Below are 16544 nucleotides of genomic sequence, written 5' to 3'. Positions count from 1 at the left end.
AGTGTACACTTGCAGTGACAGGAGACATTAGTCACAGGTTGTGCAAGGGAAAATGCAGCTCCACAGAAGGAAACATTTTTCACCATGGGGTGGTCAAACAGAGGAACAGAAACCTCAGAGAGGTTGTGAAATCATCATCCTGAAGGCATTCAAATCACAACAGAACACAACCCTTAAGAAAGCCCGGATATCAGCAGAGTTTGGACTAGAAATCTCCAGAGGGTTGTTCCAAAGTATTTTATGGTTCCAAAAAGAAAGTTAAGTATTCTAACTACTATTTTATGAAACAGAAAATTAAGGTTCTGATGAGCAGTTACAAATTAAAACTGTAGCAGCTTTCATATGCTCCAAGCAAGATGTGGCCATACTGCACTGAGGCCATCCCTATACGTTTCAAGAAATTGTCCTAGCACATAATCAGAAAATATAACACAGAAATGTAACCAGAACATGTGAAATAGGTTCAGAGAAGTGAAGTGACCTGTTTAAGGTCAGACAGTGCATCGAGAGAGGAAGCGTAATGCAGGTCTCACATCCTAGAGCAGTGCACTCCTCAGAAGAGCAGCCTTCGTGACGGGGATGTCTTCCCACCAGACACTCGGCTAAAATCGGCAATTCACTCTGTCTGGCTATAAATCATCACTTCCAATTGCCTTGTCATTAAGACAGTCTGTCCTCCGAGACAACTATCCAAGCCTTAAGATTAATTCCACATCATTGCATTTTTATCATACACCCCTACGATAAGGTGGGAGTTAATAGAGTTAGCTCTATTTTGTGTCTCTGTGAGAAAGTGAAGTCATGTACACGGGTTTCTTCTTCAGTTGTAAAAGGTATCTTAGAGAACAGCACATAGGACACAGACACAAGGTATTTCATGTGTGTGATGTTCAGTAATAATTTAGGAATAATGTCAGAGGCAGCAGAGTGCTAGAAGCAACCAAGGCGTTACAAATTAAAGGCTCAAAGAGAACCACAGTTATTTGATGAATCATTTTGTAAAAATAAGCTGCAGCAACCACAGACATTTTCTTTTTTACAAAGTGAGAAAAGAGAAAATGTGACAATACACCTACAGTCATAAAGGCAGCATGTGTCAGAGCCACAGGATCACAGCCCCCCTTCTAGCATCTCTGCTGTTACTCCTCAAAAGCAGCATGTGGAGTACTTACTACTCTAAAGACTAGAACAAACCAAAATATTGAAGGGCTGACCTCCAGAGAGCTGCTACGATGAAGAAAACAAACACTTATCTGCAAAAGTCACACAGGTAAATAAACCTCCCAAAAGAGAGGAAACACCAAGGAGAAGTGTAAAACCTGGAGAAAAAGTGTGAGATGATGAAACAGGCTAGACAACTGCCTAAAACTTCTGACAGTGTTTTACACCCTGCAACTTTTTCTGTAAGAAAACTTACAACTTCCTGTAAAGTACTACCTCAGATATACAGCACTTTTAAGACCAAGCTTGAGATGAAGACATTCTGAATTGACTATAGGAAGGAGCTGGCATCCTTGGTATGTTCCATATTTGCAACTCTGTTTAGGTAGATTAAACTCCATCTTTAGAAATCAGAAGCATCTAAGCATCTCCCTGACAGTCCTTTAGACACTTTGTGCAGGGCTAAAGAATAAACAGACCAAAAGACCCCGGTTACTAAGGGTAGAGCTTGTATATAAAACAGTTGGACTTTTGCAACCATAGACCAAGCTTTCCAGTAAGATTTTTAGTGTCTAGGTGGGGTGGGACAACACGAGTGTTTTATAACAGACAACCAGCCAAAAACATTGTCTTATGTAACACGCACACTGTTCCACTCAAACTGTGACAGGTTTTGTGGACACTTTGTAGGAGCTTTCCTGAAGGAGAGAAAAGTTACAGGACAGTAGGTGTCCATCTCCACACTGCCAGCTTCTGTCAGACTAAAGAGAGAAAAGAAAGCTTTTGTTGCTGTGGCAGCCAACACAGACCAAAGCACAGACCAAGCCTAAGGGGACTGGAATCACCAGAGGTTATTTGAGCACAATTGCCATGCTTCTACAGCATTTGCACTCCTGCCTTAACACATTGGAGTAGCAAGTATTTCTCTAAGGTCAGCAGAGCTTTAAGATTTGGGCTGCTATATAAATGGGAAGAAAAAGGGGAGAGATGACACCTAACAAAGAGCTGGATGATTTAGTAATGAGAATCAAAACCTCTAGGTCAGTGGCTCATTAAACCTAAATGATTGTTTTGTAGCCTACATTAAGTAAGTTCATTATTTCAGTTCAGTTTCTAAATGACAGGCATCTGCATTTAAAAAAATATAACTTTTTAAATGTTTACAAATCTTAAAGATGTAACAGTTCTCTGGTCCACACATGGGAGAAAAATCAAGGACTAAGCAAGAGTAGATCCTAATCTTTCACTTACAAAACTACCACAGGGCAAGAGTTACTGGACAAGTAACTGAACAAGAGATACTGGACAAGTATCCTGGTTTTCTGGGGAAACAAAATATCGTTAACCCAGTGCTCATCAGCAGAAAATGCAATTCAAATAAATAATTAAATAAATAAGACAAGAATGTACAAAAATGTGTTCATTCCTGTTGAGCAAACTGCTTTTAATTAAAAATCTGTAATCTCTAATCAGTGTTTAGACATCATAAACCTCCATGTCAAGCAACAAACAAGTCAGTCCTACAGGCACAACCACCAAGTAGTAATGTTGTCATATTTTCATAGTCCAAATCTACATTCTATTCCTCTCCCTAGGTTTTTACAAAATTTCTTAGCAAAGAGTTTAGTGTCATTTCTGTTTCTTTTCCTTCTGCACCTGTATCTCTAGGGACCAGACAGTCCCCAAGTGAGCAAGTAAAACTGAAGGCAGTACTGAATGCAACTAATTGAGTTTATCCTTGGAAGTTAATGAAATTTTAGCAAGTCTATAGAAATCAAAGCTCCAATTATTTATTTATGGCTTCCTTTATAAAGTGTTCCTATCGATATCTTTAGGTGATAGCAATATATAACCACACATATTAAGTCCTAGTAGAGCACTATGCCAAATATAAAGAAACTTCTCACATCATCAAAGAAAAAAACTAGCTTCAGGCAAAGACCTGTTCAAACAGCTCGGCTTTGCATGGTATCTAAAAGCCAGCTTTTCTGAACACTCAAGGGAAGCAAATTATAGTACTGCATTCTCTGTACTGATGGCATTCAGCAACTGAAAAACAGAAAATTAGGGACCTAAAGCTATCATCTGGAGATCAACAGACAAACCACAAATCCACTTGAAAATGTAAGCAAAATTCCCTTTGAAGGGATATATGGCCAGGCATTGAAATCCCAACCGTTCAGGTAGAATTCAAGTACAAGTGTTCACATATTCTCATGATGAAGTTACAGTATTTGATCATTTTGTTTCATTACACAATTTCAGAGTACATCATGAGTATGTTGGCTTGATATCCAACACTACAAAAAACCAAAGTATCTCTTGGTAATTCTATGGTAGGTATGTTATTGGGAATAAACTAAAACACATTAGGCATCCAAGAAAGAGTAAAGAATTGAAAAGTACAAAATACAATAGGATGAAAATGTTAATTTGTCATCATAATTTTGTCAGGGGTTGTACCCATTACTTTTATTTTCCTCATGACAAGATCCCAAATCCCTACTGTTTGAAGACACAAGATCCAGGAGAAAATGGTAATATTAGGTCACAGAAATAAGTGTTCATTTTATTCCCACTAAAGCTTCTTTTTGAACAGAAACACCAAGTAGATCAGTGAGAATTTCTCAAATCAAGAACTATATAATGATTGGACTGAAGGATTTTAAACCTTACTATGCCCTACAAAGTCATTACTACAATAAGATATGTCATTACAAAGGTAGGCCCAGAGTATCTGAAAATTGTGAATAAAATGTTAAGTAGACTGCCGCTGTGATGTGCTATCCAAAGTTTACAAGAAGCATTTAATGAAAACCTAGACATTCACCTGTTTGCTTTGCTGGATAAACATCACTAGAGTAGCACTAATTTTTTGTAAGAAGGTGAATCACATCTAACAGGTTTTGAAGGTTCTGAGAATTAGTACACAGCCCTAGGTCTGGATCTGACAGATTAATCTACTTAAGAAAGAGTCATCACTCTACCTGATCTTCCATCACGCTGAATATCCACATGGTACCACTCTCCATCATTGGCTTTCTTCTGGGTGGCCTTGACTTTAATGGTCCCAGAGCCCATGTCCAGCAGCAAGTAGAGGTTTCCATCTAGAAGTTCAACTGCAAAGAAGTCTACCTTTGTATTTTTCTGGCTCCTAGAATCCTTCCTCTCCTGAGGCTTGCCATGAGTGAAAAGGATTAGTCCATTGGGCTCAGTGGTTCGGAAATCAAAGGAGATGGAGCCCATCCTTTTGGTATTCCATTTAGGCAGACTAATATAGGCCTCAGGTGTCTCAAAGCTAATGGGATCCAGTGTAGCCACATTCTCACATACGAATTTCACTTCCCCGTAGATTTTCATCTTAGTATCACCTATCCGTGCCAAGCGAGACAGCTCCAGACGAATGTCATTATTCTTATAAACAACCTGTCAGAGATGAGGAAAAATATCATACATCAATCCTGCATACAGTACAAATACCCCAATTACTTTCAACCATGAGAGATAAACTTCTCCCAAAAGGCAGTGGGGAACAGAAAAGAGACCATGCAATCTGACATGATGATAGAGGGAGAGAGCACAGTCAGGAATGTATACAGAAGTGACAGCAATGGGTACTTTTTGATGACCATAGGTCAGATAAGCAGGCAAAACAGAACATTTAACTGAAGAACAGTAAGAACAATTAATGTTACCACAGGCCCACTCCACTGTAAAAGCTTCTGTACATAAAATACCATGTGTCTGGTATCATGCCATTATGTTTGCATAAATTCCATACAAAATACGTAGCAAAATGTAACATCCATGTCAATCTCTGCTAGACACAGCAGGGAACTCTGTACCACCACTGTTATTTATCTATTATTCCTACAAGTCCACTAAACTACTAGGAGATAGATGCAAAAAATGTAAGCAAGTTGCTGTGAACTGTTGGTGATAGCCCTGTGGCTCCTAAAGAACTACAAGAAAAAAATAAAGAGTTTCAATTTCTTGGACCAAGAAATCTTAGATCACTACAGGCACAAACTTTCTATGGAGATTGCCCTGCATAGCTTACACTTGCTTCAAGAAACTTGCACCCTCTGCTAACACAGAAAAGCCTATATGTACAGCCTGTACACTGAATATGTATCCAGTGCCTCGAATCTTACTCTCTCTGGCACAGGGATCAGGACTCTGGATTATGTGTTGCTACATGGATGAAAATTAGCCAAGAGTCCCAAACAGGCAAGCGCTACCTTCAAAAAGGTAAAGAATAAATTCCTTACAAAGAATCCTCTCTGTCCTTTGCCATTCTCACAGAGCCAGGGACTGAAGAAAACACAAAACTGAAATATTTGTAAATTGTACTTACTCTCAACCACCTTCTGTGTTCCCTAAACCCAGAGCTGCCACATGGAGCAGGCAAAAACATTTCTACACTGGCACAATTTTGATTGAATTCATGTTCTACAACAGTATTGAAGACTCTGATTTCTTCTAAGGAGTTATTATTTTTAAATACTTCATGTCTATTACACATATATGTACACGCACATTTGATTTCTGCTTTCAAAATGCTATCAGGATGAGTTGTAAGCAACTTACTACAAAAACAGAATGGAGATATGCATTGTTAATTCTATATATAGGACAGGAAAATCAGAGAAAAAGCGTGCAGTAAATATTAAAAGTCAAACAAGACAGAGAATAAGGGATAAGCTTCTAAAGTAGGTGACCTCAGGATGAAAAATTAATGAAATCACAACTCAACACAGTTGTAGCAAGCAAAGAATTTCCAGCTTTCACAAAGCATTAAAGCAGAATTTCCCCAGTGCAGTCAGCACAGCATCAGATTTTCTTATCACAAAGGCAAAATACCCTCCATCAGAGTGAAAAGAGAAGACACCTGTTGATTCCCATTGGGAATCATGGCACAAAGGTATAGTTCCTCCCAGCAGAGGACAGTAATTACCCACAAAGGCTTATTTTGCTCCAGTTCCCAAAACAGTACTCTGCTCTCCCATAGACTTCCAAAATATCAAGCCTACCAATATCTGCAACAGGAACAAAATATATTTTCAATTTGTGGGACTGCAGTAGTTTCATTCCATTTATTAACCGTGTCAAATGTTCTCACTAGACAGTGTACAGCGACTCAGCAAGGCTGTGCATTACAGCCTTCCCTCTTATCAGACAACAAGTCGCACCTCAGCCAGACATTAGTATTTAGCACTGCAGGCAGTCTAATCTTTGTATCACTAGGAAGCAGAGGAGGTGAAAGTACAGAGCAAAATAAATAAAACAATTAAGAAGATTGAGCACAAAGATTTACGAGGACAGCCTGAAAAGGCCAGAGCTCATATATGGAGAGGACTGAAAAAAATATGACTGAAGATGGAAGAGGTTAATGTAGAACTGCTCTTTGCCAAATCCAGCAGTGAAAGAACTACAGATACTCATTGAAACTTGCAGGTTATCAGTTGAAAATAGATTTTTAGAAGTACTTACACAGAGGATAGTGAACTTCTAGAACTTGCTGCTACCGGAAGTCATGGAATTTGAGAGCATCAGCAGGCTCAAAAAGAATCAGAAACATATAGAGACAGCAAGTCCACAAACTAATATTAGAGGATGGATCTTCTAATAATCCTAACCCAACAGCAGTGGATACTGCAGGACTGTAAAAGGAATGTACCACTGAGAGTAGACAAGCTCAGATGCTTCCCCTAAATAGCACCTGCCAGTATTGGAGATAGAATACTGGGTAAGTGAACTGACTATTCTTCAGGCCCACCAGGATTGTTTTCATATTCTTAATCATAGAATCACAGAATACTAGGGATTGAAAGGAACCTCTAAAGATCATCCAGTCCAGCCTCTTGACACACACCTTTCAAATACTTATAAATATTAATGAGGTCTCCCCTCAGTTTCCTCCAGGCTGAGCATTCCCAGATCCCATAGCCTTTCCTCCAGTCCCCTGATCATCTTGGTCACCCTCTGCTGGACTCTCTCCAGAAGTTTCCTGTCTCTCTTGAGCTGGGCAGCCCAGAACTGGACACAGGACTCCAGATGAGGCCTCACCAGGGCAGAGTAGACGGGGAGCAGAACTTCCCTCAATCTGCTGGCCACAATGTTCTTGATGCATCCCAGGATGCCATTGGCCTTTTTGGCCACGAGGGCACATTGCTGGCTTATGTTCAGTTTATTATCAGCCAGACTTCCAGGTCTCTCTCTGCAGAGCTGCATTTGTCCTTGTTGAAACTCATGAGGTTCCTCTCTGCCCAACTCTCAAGCCAGTCGAGATCCCGCTGAATGGCAGCACAGCCTCTGGGGAATCAGCCAGTCCTCCCAGTTTGGTGTCATCAGGGAACTTGCAGAGGGTACACTCTGTCCCCTCATCCAGGTCGTTGATGAAGACGTTGAACAAGACTGGCCCCAGAACCAATCCCTGTGGAACTCCACTGGCCACAGGCCTCCAACTCGACTCTGTGCCATTGATCACCACCCTCTGGGCTCTGTCATTCAGCCAGCTCTCGATCCACCTCACTGTCCACTCATCCAAGCCACACTGCCTGAGCTTTCTGATGAGGATGTTGTGGAGATTTAAAATTTAAAAGGCACCTCTGTTTAAGGAAAAAGTACAAGTTCTGACAGAGCTGACTTGAGGTATCATTGACAGCCACATTTAGACATCAAGATCTTGATGTACAGTCAGATATACCAAAACTCTAAGCACCATAAACAAAAGAATAAAAATAATCCTTGGGTGTAAAACCAAGGTGAATCCTGACCAGGAATAGAGAGACAAGAGCATCTCTGGCTTGGGCAATGAAATGCTAAGGCTGCTTCCGATATCTGCAGTTCAGCTGTTAAACCAAAGGTTCGGGAACAAGAAAAGTGAATATAATTAAATGACTGGAATGCATGTCCCATAGTGAAGTACATTCTAATTCAATCCATTTAATAGATAGAGGTTAAAAGGTGATTTGATTACAATCTATGAGTACCTGGGCAGAAAATGGAATTTAGCAATAGAGTGCTCTTCAATCTATGTGACAAAGAAATAATGGTATCCGGGGGCTAGAAATTGAAGTTAGAGAAATTCACATATTAAAATACTATGACTTATTTTTACATGAGGGTAATTTGCTATTGAAATAATTTACCACAGGTTATGGTGTGCTCTGCTACTAGCAAACTTTAAATTAAAATAGTATCTTGTTTTCTCTAAAAGACATCGTGAGACAAGAATTAATTATACAGCAAATCAGTCTAGATTGTCATAATGGCTCTTTCTAGCCCCATAACCTATGAATCTTTGTATTTTAATGAAATCAGTAGATGCTTCAGCAGAGTTTTCTAGGACAGATTAAACACATTCTTTCCAAGTGTTAAAACTGCCTGGTAAAGAAGATACTTGTGCAATTCCTTGCCACCAATGGTTTCAACAGGGCTTTTTTTGTATCTTTGTGGTCCTACCTTGCAACCTACCATTAAAAAGGAAGGCAAGTAAGAAATCTGGGACAAAAAAACCCTTGATTCCATAGTTCTAACTATGAGCTTCAAGAAGTAGTTTCTTAGAGCGTCACTTGTTGCAAAGGCAGAGAAGAAATGTTTTCATGTTTCACAAGGAAGCTGTCTGCCAGCGGTAGAATTTATCATCTGCATAAAACTTCCTACCTTATAGTCTCATTTTACCAGTAATCTCTGAGCTAACTTGAGAGCTCTTCAGGACACAACAAAATACTGATCAAAACCCACACCTCTAACTCCCAGTGAGGTCATGACTGACTTGGAGAGCTGTTCCTCCCTAGGACATAGTCTTCTAGTACCAGTCTGAGACACAGCTTCAATAACAACCTAGATCTAAGCAGAGTAATGAAATCAGTGCTCATAAATGTGTCCATTTTTATCTGATGACTCTCTGAACAAAACTGATCCAGTCTGTATAAACAAAGACAGGTTCATCGCTTATCTCATATGTGTATCAGAGATTGTCAAGAGGTCTAAGGGAGTTAAGGAGATGATTCCTGGTACAGACATACACATCTACTTTACATTTATTCTAGGAAGGAAAACAGAAAAAACAAAAAGTAAGAAAATTACTAGTAAAAGCTATGCACAGAGCATTTGAAACATAACCTTCATGCTTCCAGTCTTCAAATTGTTTATATTCCAAAAATAAAATTGTAACAATGAAAAAAGTTGGGGTTTTTTTCTTTTTCCATGAAGACTGCTTCTAAATATTCTTTAAGAGATTAATATTTTTACAGTTCATTGTCTTTGTTTAATGAATTGGACCAGTATAGATGGATGGTCAGGGACTGGATAGTCCAGATACACACAATCTCTAATAATCAGCAATAGAATTTCCTGACACATTTTGAGAGATGTACAGTAAATTAGGTTTCCTTTAAATCTACTGAGAAAGAAGAGTTTGTTTTAAACTGAGCTAAAACAAATTGGCAATCTAGTTTTGAGATTTCTTAAAAATGGTAACTTCACAATTCTGAAGCATTCACGAATTTCTCCAGCTAAACTTATAAGAAGCTTCACTTATGGGTTAATGAAAGCTCTAATCAGATGGCTTTTCACTATGATGAAAAGCATCTCTCTGCAATCAAGTGAAGATGTCGACAGAGAGGGAGCAACGAAAGTGAGGAAAAAAGATGTGCTAGACTTGGCCAGTAGCCAGTATAAAAATTCCTCTCCAAGTTGGTGCTATTAAGCAGGAAACATGGATTTTAGGACACAGTCATGCTCTAAAAGGTAATGGTCATTGATAGCCTGGTGAATTAGAAGATGACCATCATGAAAACGGGAAATAACCTGAAGGCTGTATCAATTCAACTAATTACAAAGAGCATCTTTGAAGTTCAGCTAAATTGTTCACCTACTGCATCCTGTGTATCACCAATTGCTTTTGTCACAGGCTGTACCCCATCACCAACTGCTCATATCACTTCTCAGAAGAACTAATTGCAAGACATTGAGCCTGGAGACTAAGGCTTCCTCAAAGTCACCTGTACTGAACTAGACAAGTTCCTGTAGCTTAATGAATTATGGTTTATCAGCTGGTTTACCAGAACTATGTGTTTCTAGCCAGCTAACAGCACTTTACTTTGTATTTGGGACAGACTATGTACGCAATGATCCAAGTCTTTTATGATGGGTAAATAAAGCTGCTATACTCAACTAAACAACTATATGTGAACTGTGCACATCTAGTCTAAACATATTTGACAGTTCACTAGGATAACAACTGTATTCAGGTAATAAAAACAATCATCATTCACCACACTGAATTTACGTCATGAAATCAACACATTGAACATTGATAATAAGCAACTGAAACTAAACAAATACTCAAAGATAATATGTGCTACTGTCAACTAAAGTAATGCAATCCTACATTTCATTTTAATTATGTTTAACATAGAACATGTGTTCACTCAGCTAAAAATAGGAAGATGGTGAGTAGAATGCTTAAAAATAAGGCATAATTATTTTAAGCATCTCCACAATTATTTTTTACACCTTAAAGTCTATTATGGGTTCTAAATAACTCCAAGCTTTGTGGAAAACTCCAGAAGATAAAAGATATTTACTTTATTTCAGAAGACTGTAGGAAGACACAGAGAAGCACTGTAGTAGGATATAAAGAAATAGAAAAAAAAGGGATTCAATGTGCCAGTATAAAAGGGCTCAAAAAGGTAGGGTGGAATTGAAGAAATTCAACTGGTCTAGTGGAATGCTTCCTTAACAGATATTGAAGACAGAGAACCCCATACTTCACTATAGCAATGACTATCTTCTAAGACAAAAAATAATCCCCTGTTTCTCACCAGAGTGTGTTCACAGGTACTACAGAGTTAATACCAAACCAAATTACCCACGGGTTATCCCAGAGAACGATTAAACAGATTAAGACAGATAAAAGTCTGTCTTGCTGCTTTATCTTTCACCTTGGAACACATCAAGATAAAGACCAAACACTTCTATCTATGCATTTTTAAAATAAGAGTCAAGTTTTTTTTTGGCCTTGTGACCAAACAAACATATGAGTGAGAGAGATTCTAAACTTTAGGGGGAAAAAAGTTGCTTTACAGCTATTTTTTTAAGTTCTGATATGTGCCTAGAGCTGCATAATATTTTTTTTTTTGCATATACTGAGCCTGCTGCTTCTTGAGTTAGCTATGAATGTTACTAATTGACTAAAATGTCAAATGTTCTGCAGTCTTATTCTTGGTGTTGCATTGCAGCATTCAAACTACAGAAAGGCAGGGTTGTAAAATGACCCAGTTCTTGGATTCCTTCATTTTAACAGGTAGCTGTTTTATCACAAGTGGATTTCTGCATTCTCCATGCTGGGATACACTAACTGTTAATGCATTTTATGTACTGTTGAAGAACCTGATTTCAAAAGGAACAGAAGACCCCACAACTGCCTCTTGAGGCAAACATGACGGGAACATTAGAAATTATATCTATTTATTTGGGAAAAAAAGGCATAACGCTGATAGAGGCAGGAGAAGCCTTTATAGTTCCAAGAGAAATGCTGCTAAAGGATTCTTGAAGACCAAAGTAATTTCCTCAGCTACTGAAAAGGCGCAGCATAGGCAGCAATAAGATTAAGCAGAATTGGCTGTAGCACAAGCTACGATGTGAGGATGAATGCTCTTTTGGGATAGAAGTGTCAAGTCTTCTTTTTGCTTGTTTCAGAAACTTCAAGTTCTGCCAAAAGTGAAGAAAAGGATCGTAGGAAACAAAGTATAGTTTCTAGATTTCTTAAAATATCACTTTTCCACAAATTTTCTAAGCAATGGTGGGGAAGCCACTTAAATTCAATATTTTCAAAAGTATAATCCGCACATTATGGTGGGCAACTTGTGGTTATGGAACTGGCTTTGCAGAAGTGCTCCTTAGCCAACAGCTGTAAGTGAAGACAAGAAGAGATTTTGTCTTTACTGCTAAATTTGAAAGAAATGCTCTGAAAAATGAAACTTAGATGTCTTAGTTTGTTCCTAAAAAGTAGCGAATACTTGTTAATATTTAGGCAAAAAAGTAACTGACTGATATTTGACAGTAGCAGCATTTATTTTTGTGTCATAGTCAATTGTTTTAAGGCATTTCACTATGGATTCAGGTACATGAACTTTAATTTCTGTCATGCTTCATATTCTACTCAGCCTCCATTTGGTCTAGTAACAGAGAAGAATAAAAGCTGCAAGACAGGGAAGCCAATTCAGCCAGCTATTTTGCTCCCTACTTGTGCTACAGGCCATAGACATACCTCATGCTAGCCCTCAAAAACAGCTTGTACCTTGGACAAGTCTCTGGATATAGCAAGTGCATAGAAGAGACACGTTCAGTATTTTACAATATTTGTGCACATACAACAATGAGGAAGTTCTATGTTCTACACTGAGACTCTACTGAGCTAAAAAAAAAAAAAAGAAGAGAGAAAGAGAGAAGAAAGAAATGCCTAACAGCTACGCACAGATAATCGTTTATTGGGTGGATTGAACAAAGCATCCTGAAATGTATAGAAACATAGGAGGAGACAGCACTGCACTCTGCTAGAGATCACATTCAGTTTGGAGAATTACACTTCAAGAAATGAGTGGGACTATTGGAAAGAGTCCCAAGGAGAGCAATGATAATAGTCAAAGGTCTAGAAAAACAGAAGATTGAAGATATTGCTTCATTTTAACATAAAACTGCAAGGAGACATTATAATAGTGATCAAATATAAAAAGGCTGGTACAAAGCAGAAAGAAACAATCTTGTCTTTGTATCTATGCTGAAAAGAACAAGAAGTAGTGGGGAAAAAAAAAAAATCAAGAAAGTGTTAGAATTGATGTTAGGAAAAGCTTTTTTAATTTAAGAACAGTGAAGCACGGGAAGAGACTGCCTGAGGAGCAATTGTCACTGGAGATCTTTAATTGCAGGTTGAACAAATTGTTTTCAAGACTCACATAGATGTCATTGTTTTTGTCTTGAGACAGTGGAAGAGGAAAGGATTAAATAACCTATCATGGTCCATGGCAGGGACCATGCAATTCTGTGTTGGGAAGATGGAACATGAGAAAATGGAAATTACTATGTAGCTAAAGACTCTCCTAGTGTCCGATGAACAGAATGGGAAAATAAATCTGTTATTAACACAATTGTGATATCTCACAAATACAAAGAGCTTAAATTTACAAATGAACTTTATAGCTAATGAAGGCTTGACAGTTGTTTTAGAGTTAAAAAAGAATGAAAAGAAAAAGCATCATCAGAGAAGCTTATTTACCAGGATGCAGTAGTTGACTTCAATTGTATTCAGTTCTGTATTCAGTTTATATAGACATTCACCAGTTAAAAAATGCTCTGCTGCTCCCAAATGCATCCTGAAATTTGTCTAGCTAGCACAAGCTAAATCTGTCTAGCTCGGTTCAGTGATGAGTATGTGAGGAAATGATTACTCTCAAGTGTCTTAAGGATTTCATCGGAAAGGCAGAGAGGAATTATTTTAGGATGGACCCATTGATCATTTAAGGCTTGAATCTTGTTACACAAGACCCTAAAAGCTGTATCAGACAATGACTTAGCAAATAACACTCCACTTAGCGATTTCACTGTATTTCATATCCACCTAAGGTTGTGCAAGTACAAAAGTCTTATCTTCGGAAATAGTATGGCTGGGTGAATGGTTCCATCGGGATGACTTTCTAACACAGAATTCCATTGTCCTAACAGGGAATTAGCAATGAAATGCTGTGCTTCAAGCCATTACAACTCAAAATGGTACATTCAGTTTCACCAAATTTAACAGAAAAGCTTTTAGATGAACTTATCATAACATAAAACAGTATTTGGCAGGCATTATTTTCAATAGTGGTCTCCATTTTTACTTCTGGTCTGTGCTCTCTAGGGAAATATTTTCACACAATGCAATGTCAATGTCTCACCTGACATCAGAAGTGACCTTTGACTGGTTTTGCCATAAAACATCTTGACCAAATACTCTGGTCCCTATGGGAGGATGAGACACAAGGGTCCTACAGGGCAGCTACCACATGGAACTGTGCTGGATAGGAAAATAGAGTTCTTGTTAAACTGGCTCTGGAGCATTTGGGGTCATCTTAATAATTAATATGAAATAAATAATTCAAGAAATATCAGAATGTTACAGATGACTTCAATTCTAAAATTCTGAGGGATTTCACCTTAAAAAATAATCTTCACAGCAGTAAAGAAAACAAATGTGGGCTGGAGGCAAGTCCTTTGGGATGGAAACTCTCTCCATTCCTCTTAGCTTTTAACTTCAGTGATAACATGTTTTAATGAGAATGCCAATGTTTAACATCTTCTGTGAAAATACTGAATGGATATTGCTCACTTACAGGTTAAGTACTTTTTTCCTCGCTACCTATCTTCCCTAGTCAAAATGCCTTGAGCCATAAGAATATCCCTGGCAGGTACAAGAAGGTAGTTCAGTCTCCATGTGCCAGTCAAGCATTAGCCTCACTGCCTAGGCTTCCAATGTCCTGGGCAAATTGTGCCAATTGCAGTAGTATTTCCTATGGTTTTTCACTTGTCCAGCAAAAAAACCCAAATTTAAAACATTTACCTTTACACACAGGAGAGCACAAGCTTAAAAGTGAGCACTGCTCAAATAACTATGTAATTGGAGCAACAGAGAAAGTATTTACTGGATTTAGTATTGCTTAGTCCACAGACTTAAAGGGATGTCACCATAGAAGGATGGTGTCAATGTTTGTAGCTAAACCAAGCATTTCTTCAGGATCTCTGAAGGACTGGGAATGGGACAGCTCCTCCTTACCTGCTATCTGGCCTTCAGAGAAACCCTTCCTGAGAAAATTGTTTTCCTAGCCCCTGCCAGTTTTACAGGTTTCTTGGGGAATGGTATAAAAACAGTGCAAAGAGCCCAGTGGTGCTGCCAGAGTCCTCTGGGGCTGTTGGTAAAACTTGACCTTCATCTCTTCCTTCAATCTGGAAGCTTTGTGCAGGAAGTCCAGCTGCTGCTGGGGGATAGGGGTGAGGGGAGGAGTCAGTACATCCAGAATGCTGCCGAAGCTAGAGAGCATTAAGAAAAGTACATGAAAGGAGGAAAAAAAAGTGTGACATTTTCCAGTGGAAGCACTGAAATACGAAGCAGAAATGGGAGACAGATGAGGCCCTAAGCACCCAATTCAGTACCAGATTACACTTCCTTCTCAAAGTAGGTAGGATGCTGCAATCACGAGCGGCAAGAGCTCTTTGGTAAGGAGAGAGGTCACGGCTGGAGTCAGTACTGAGCACCAGACAAAAGAGGCAACTAATGAGCTGGTTCCCAGTACGCTGGGCCTGATTCTTCAAGATGCAGAGAGCTCTCAATACTGTTTTGTCTCTGGAGTGTGTTCATCACTATGGCAATTTTCTGTTAAAATGAAAATGGGAGGGGCTTTTCTGCAAAGGGAGCTGGAGAATATACATCTCTCCATTGTAGAAACACTTTCCGTAAGAAATTCATACAGAGTATTTTAAATTACTCTGTGATTATTACTGTCTTGCCATTAAGCCACCATGTTAATGTCCACTCCCCAATAAGGGCCAGTATCCCAAATTCACAGAGACAGAAAGGGAAACAGAGGGAACTGAATACTCTTGGCTAGTTCATATAATAAGTCAATAGACAACCAGAAAGAATGTCTTTTCTTCTTAATTCCCTGTGCCTAAGGAATAGCTGAAGGAAATGTTTCGGTGACATAGACTAGTGTAAATAATCTACTAAACCCTTTCAGCTTTGAAATTCAGTAATGTAAATATGAAATGGCAATAAACTTTTCCCTCAGTTTGTTTAATTTTCCTGCAATGACACCTTAATGTATCCAGGCACAAGGCTCCCATCTCTATGTGGAGCTTGGTTTTACACAAAAGGGAGAATGATCTCACATCTAAGAAAGTTTATTTGATACAAGTCTGATTTACAATACTATCTACATCTTCGGTTTTGCTCAGTACTATCGTACTGCTTAACAAAGACCTATCGCAGATCTTAAGAGCTGTACAGTATATATTGTTCAAGCACTAACAGATAGAAAACAAAAACTTGCCTTAGCTATTGTTTGGACACAGCTCTCCATTTAAATCTTTTAGTACTTTCTGGACAACTGGACTACCCATCCACTTTTGTTGTTCCCAACAATCTTTCCACACATTTACTGAGCGCTGAGACAGAACTAAACAGTCTCAGAACACAGTGAGTTTCTGTTTCTGGAATCCCCTTTTCAGGAAGGCATTGAGAACGGGGCTCTGCTCTTGATAATCCCCAGACCCCGTTGACTAGAATGATAGAAATGATTGTTTCATCTATCTAGCACTCTTGAACCAAATGCTTCTCATCT

At 38.7% G+C, this 16544-nt stretch overlaps 1 protein-coding gene across 12 annotated transcripts in view; it reads right to left on the bottom strand.

Moving 5' to 3' along the window:
• The window catches only part of NRXN3 (neurexin 3), a 1013224-nt gene that overhangs the window by 695721 nt on the left and 300959 nt on the right, over window positions 1-16544 (bottom strand). For all 12 annotated transcript variants that reach the window (XM_061997781.1, XM_061997782.1, XM_061997788.1 and 9 more), the window contains one exon: window positions 4149-4587. In XM_061997781.1, coding sequence (XP_061853765.1) covers window positions 4149-4587 — 439 coding nt within the window. The remainder of the gene's footprint in view (window positions 1-4148; window positions 4588-16544) is intronic.

This window comes from Colius striatus, chromosome 6 (genome assembly GCF_028858725.1).
Source record: "Colius striatus isolate bColStr4 chromosome 6, bColStr4.1.hap1, whole genome shotgun sequence".
In the NCBI taxonomy this organism is placed as follows: domain Eukaryota; kingdom Metazoa; phylum Chordata; class Aves; order Coliiformes; family Coliidae; genus Colius; species Colius striatus.
This window is presented reverse-complemented; position numbering and strand designations above follow the sequence as displayed.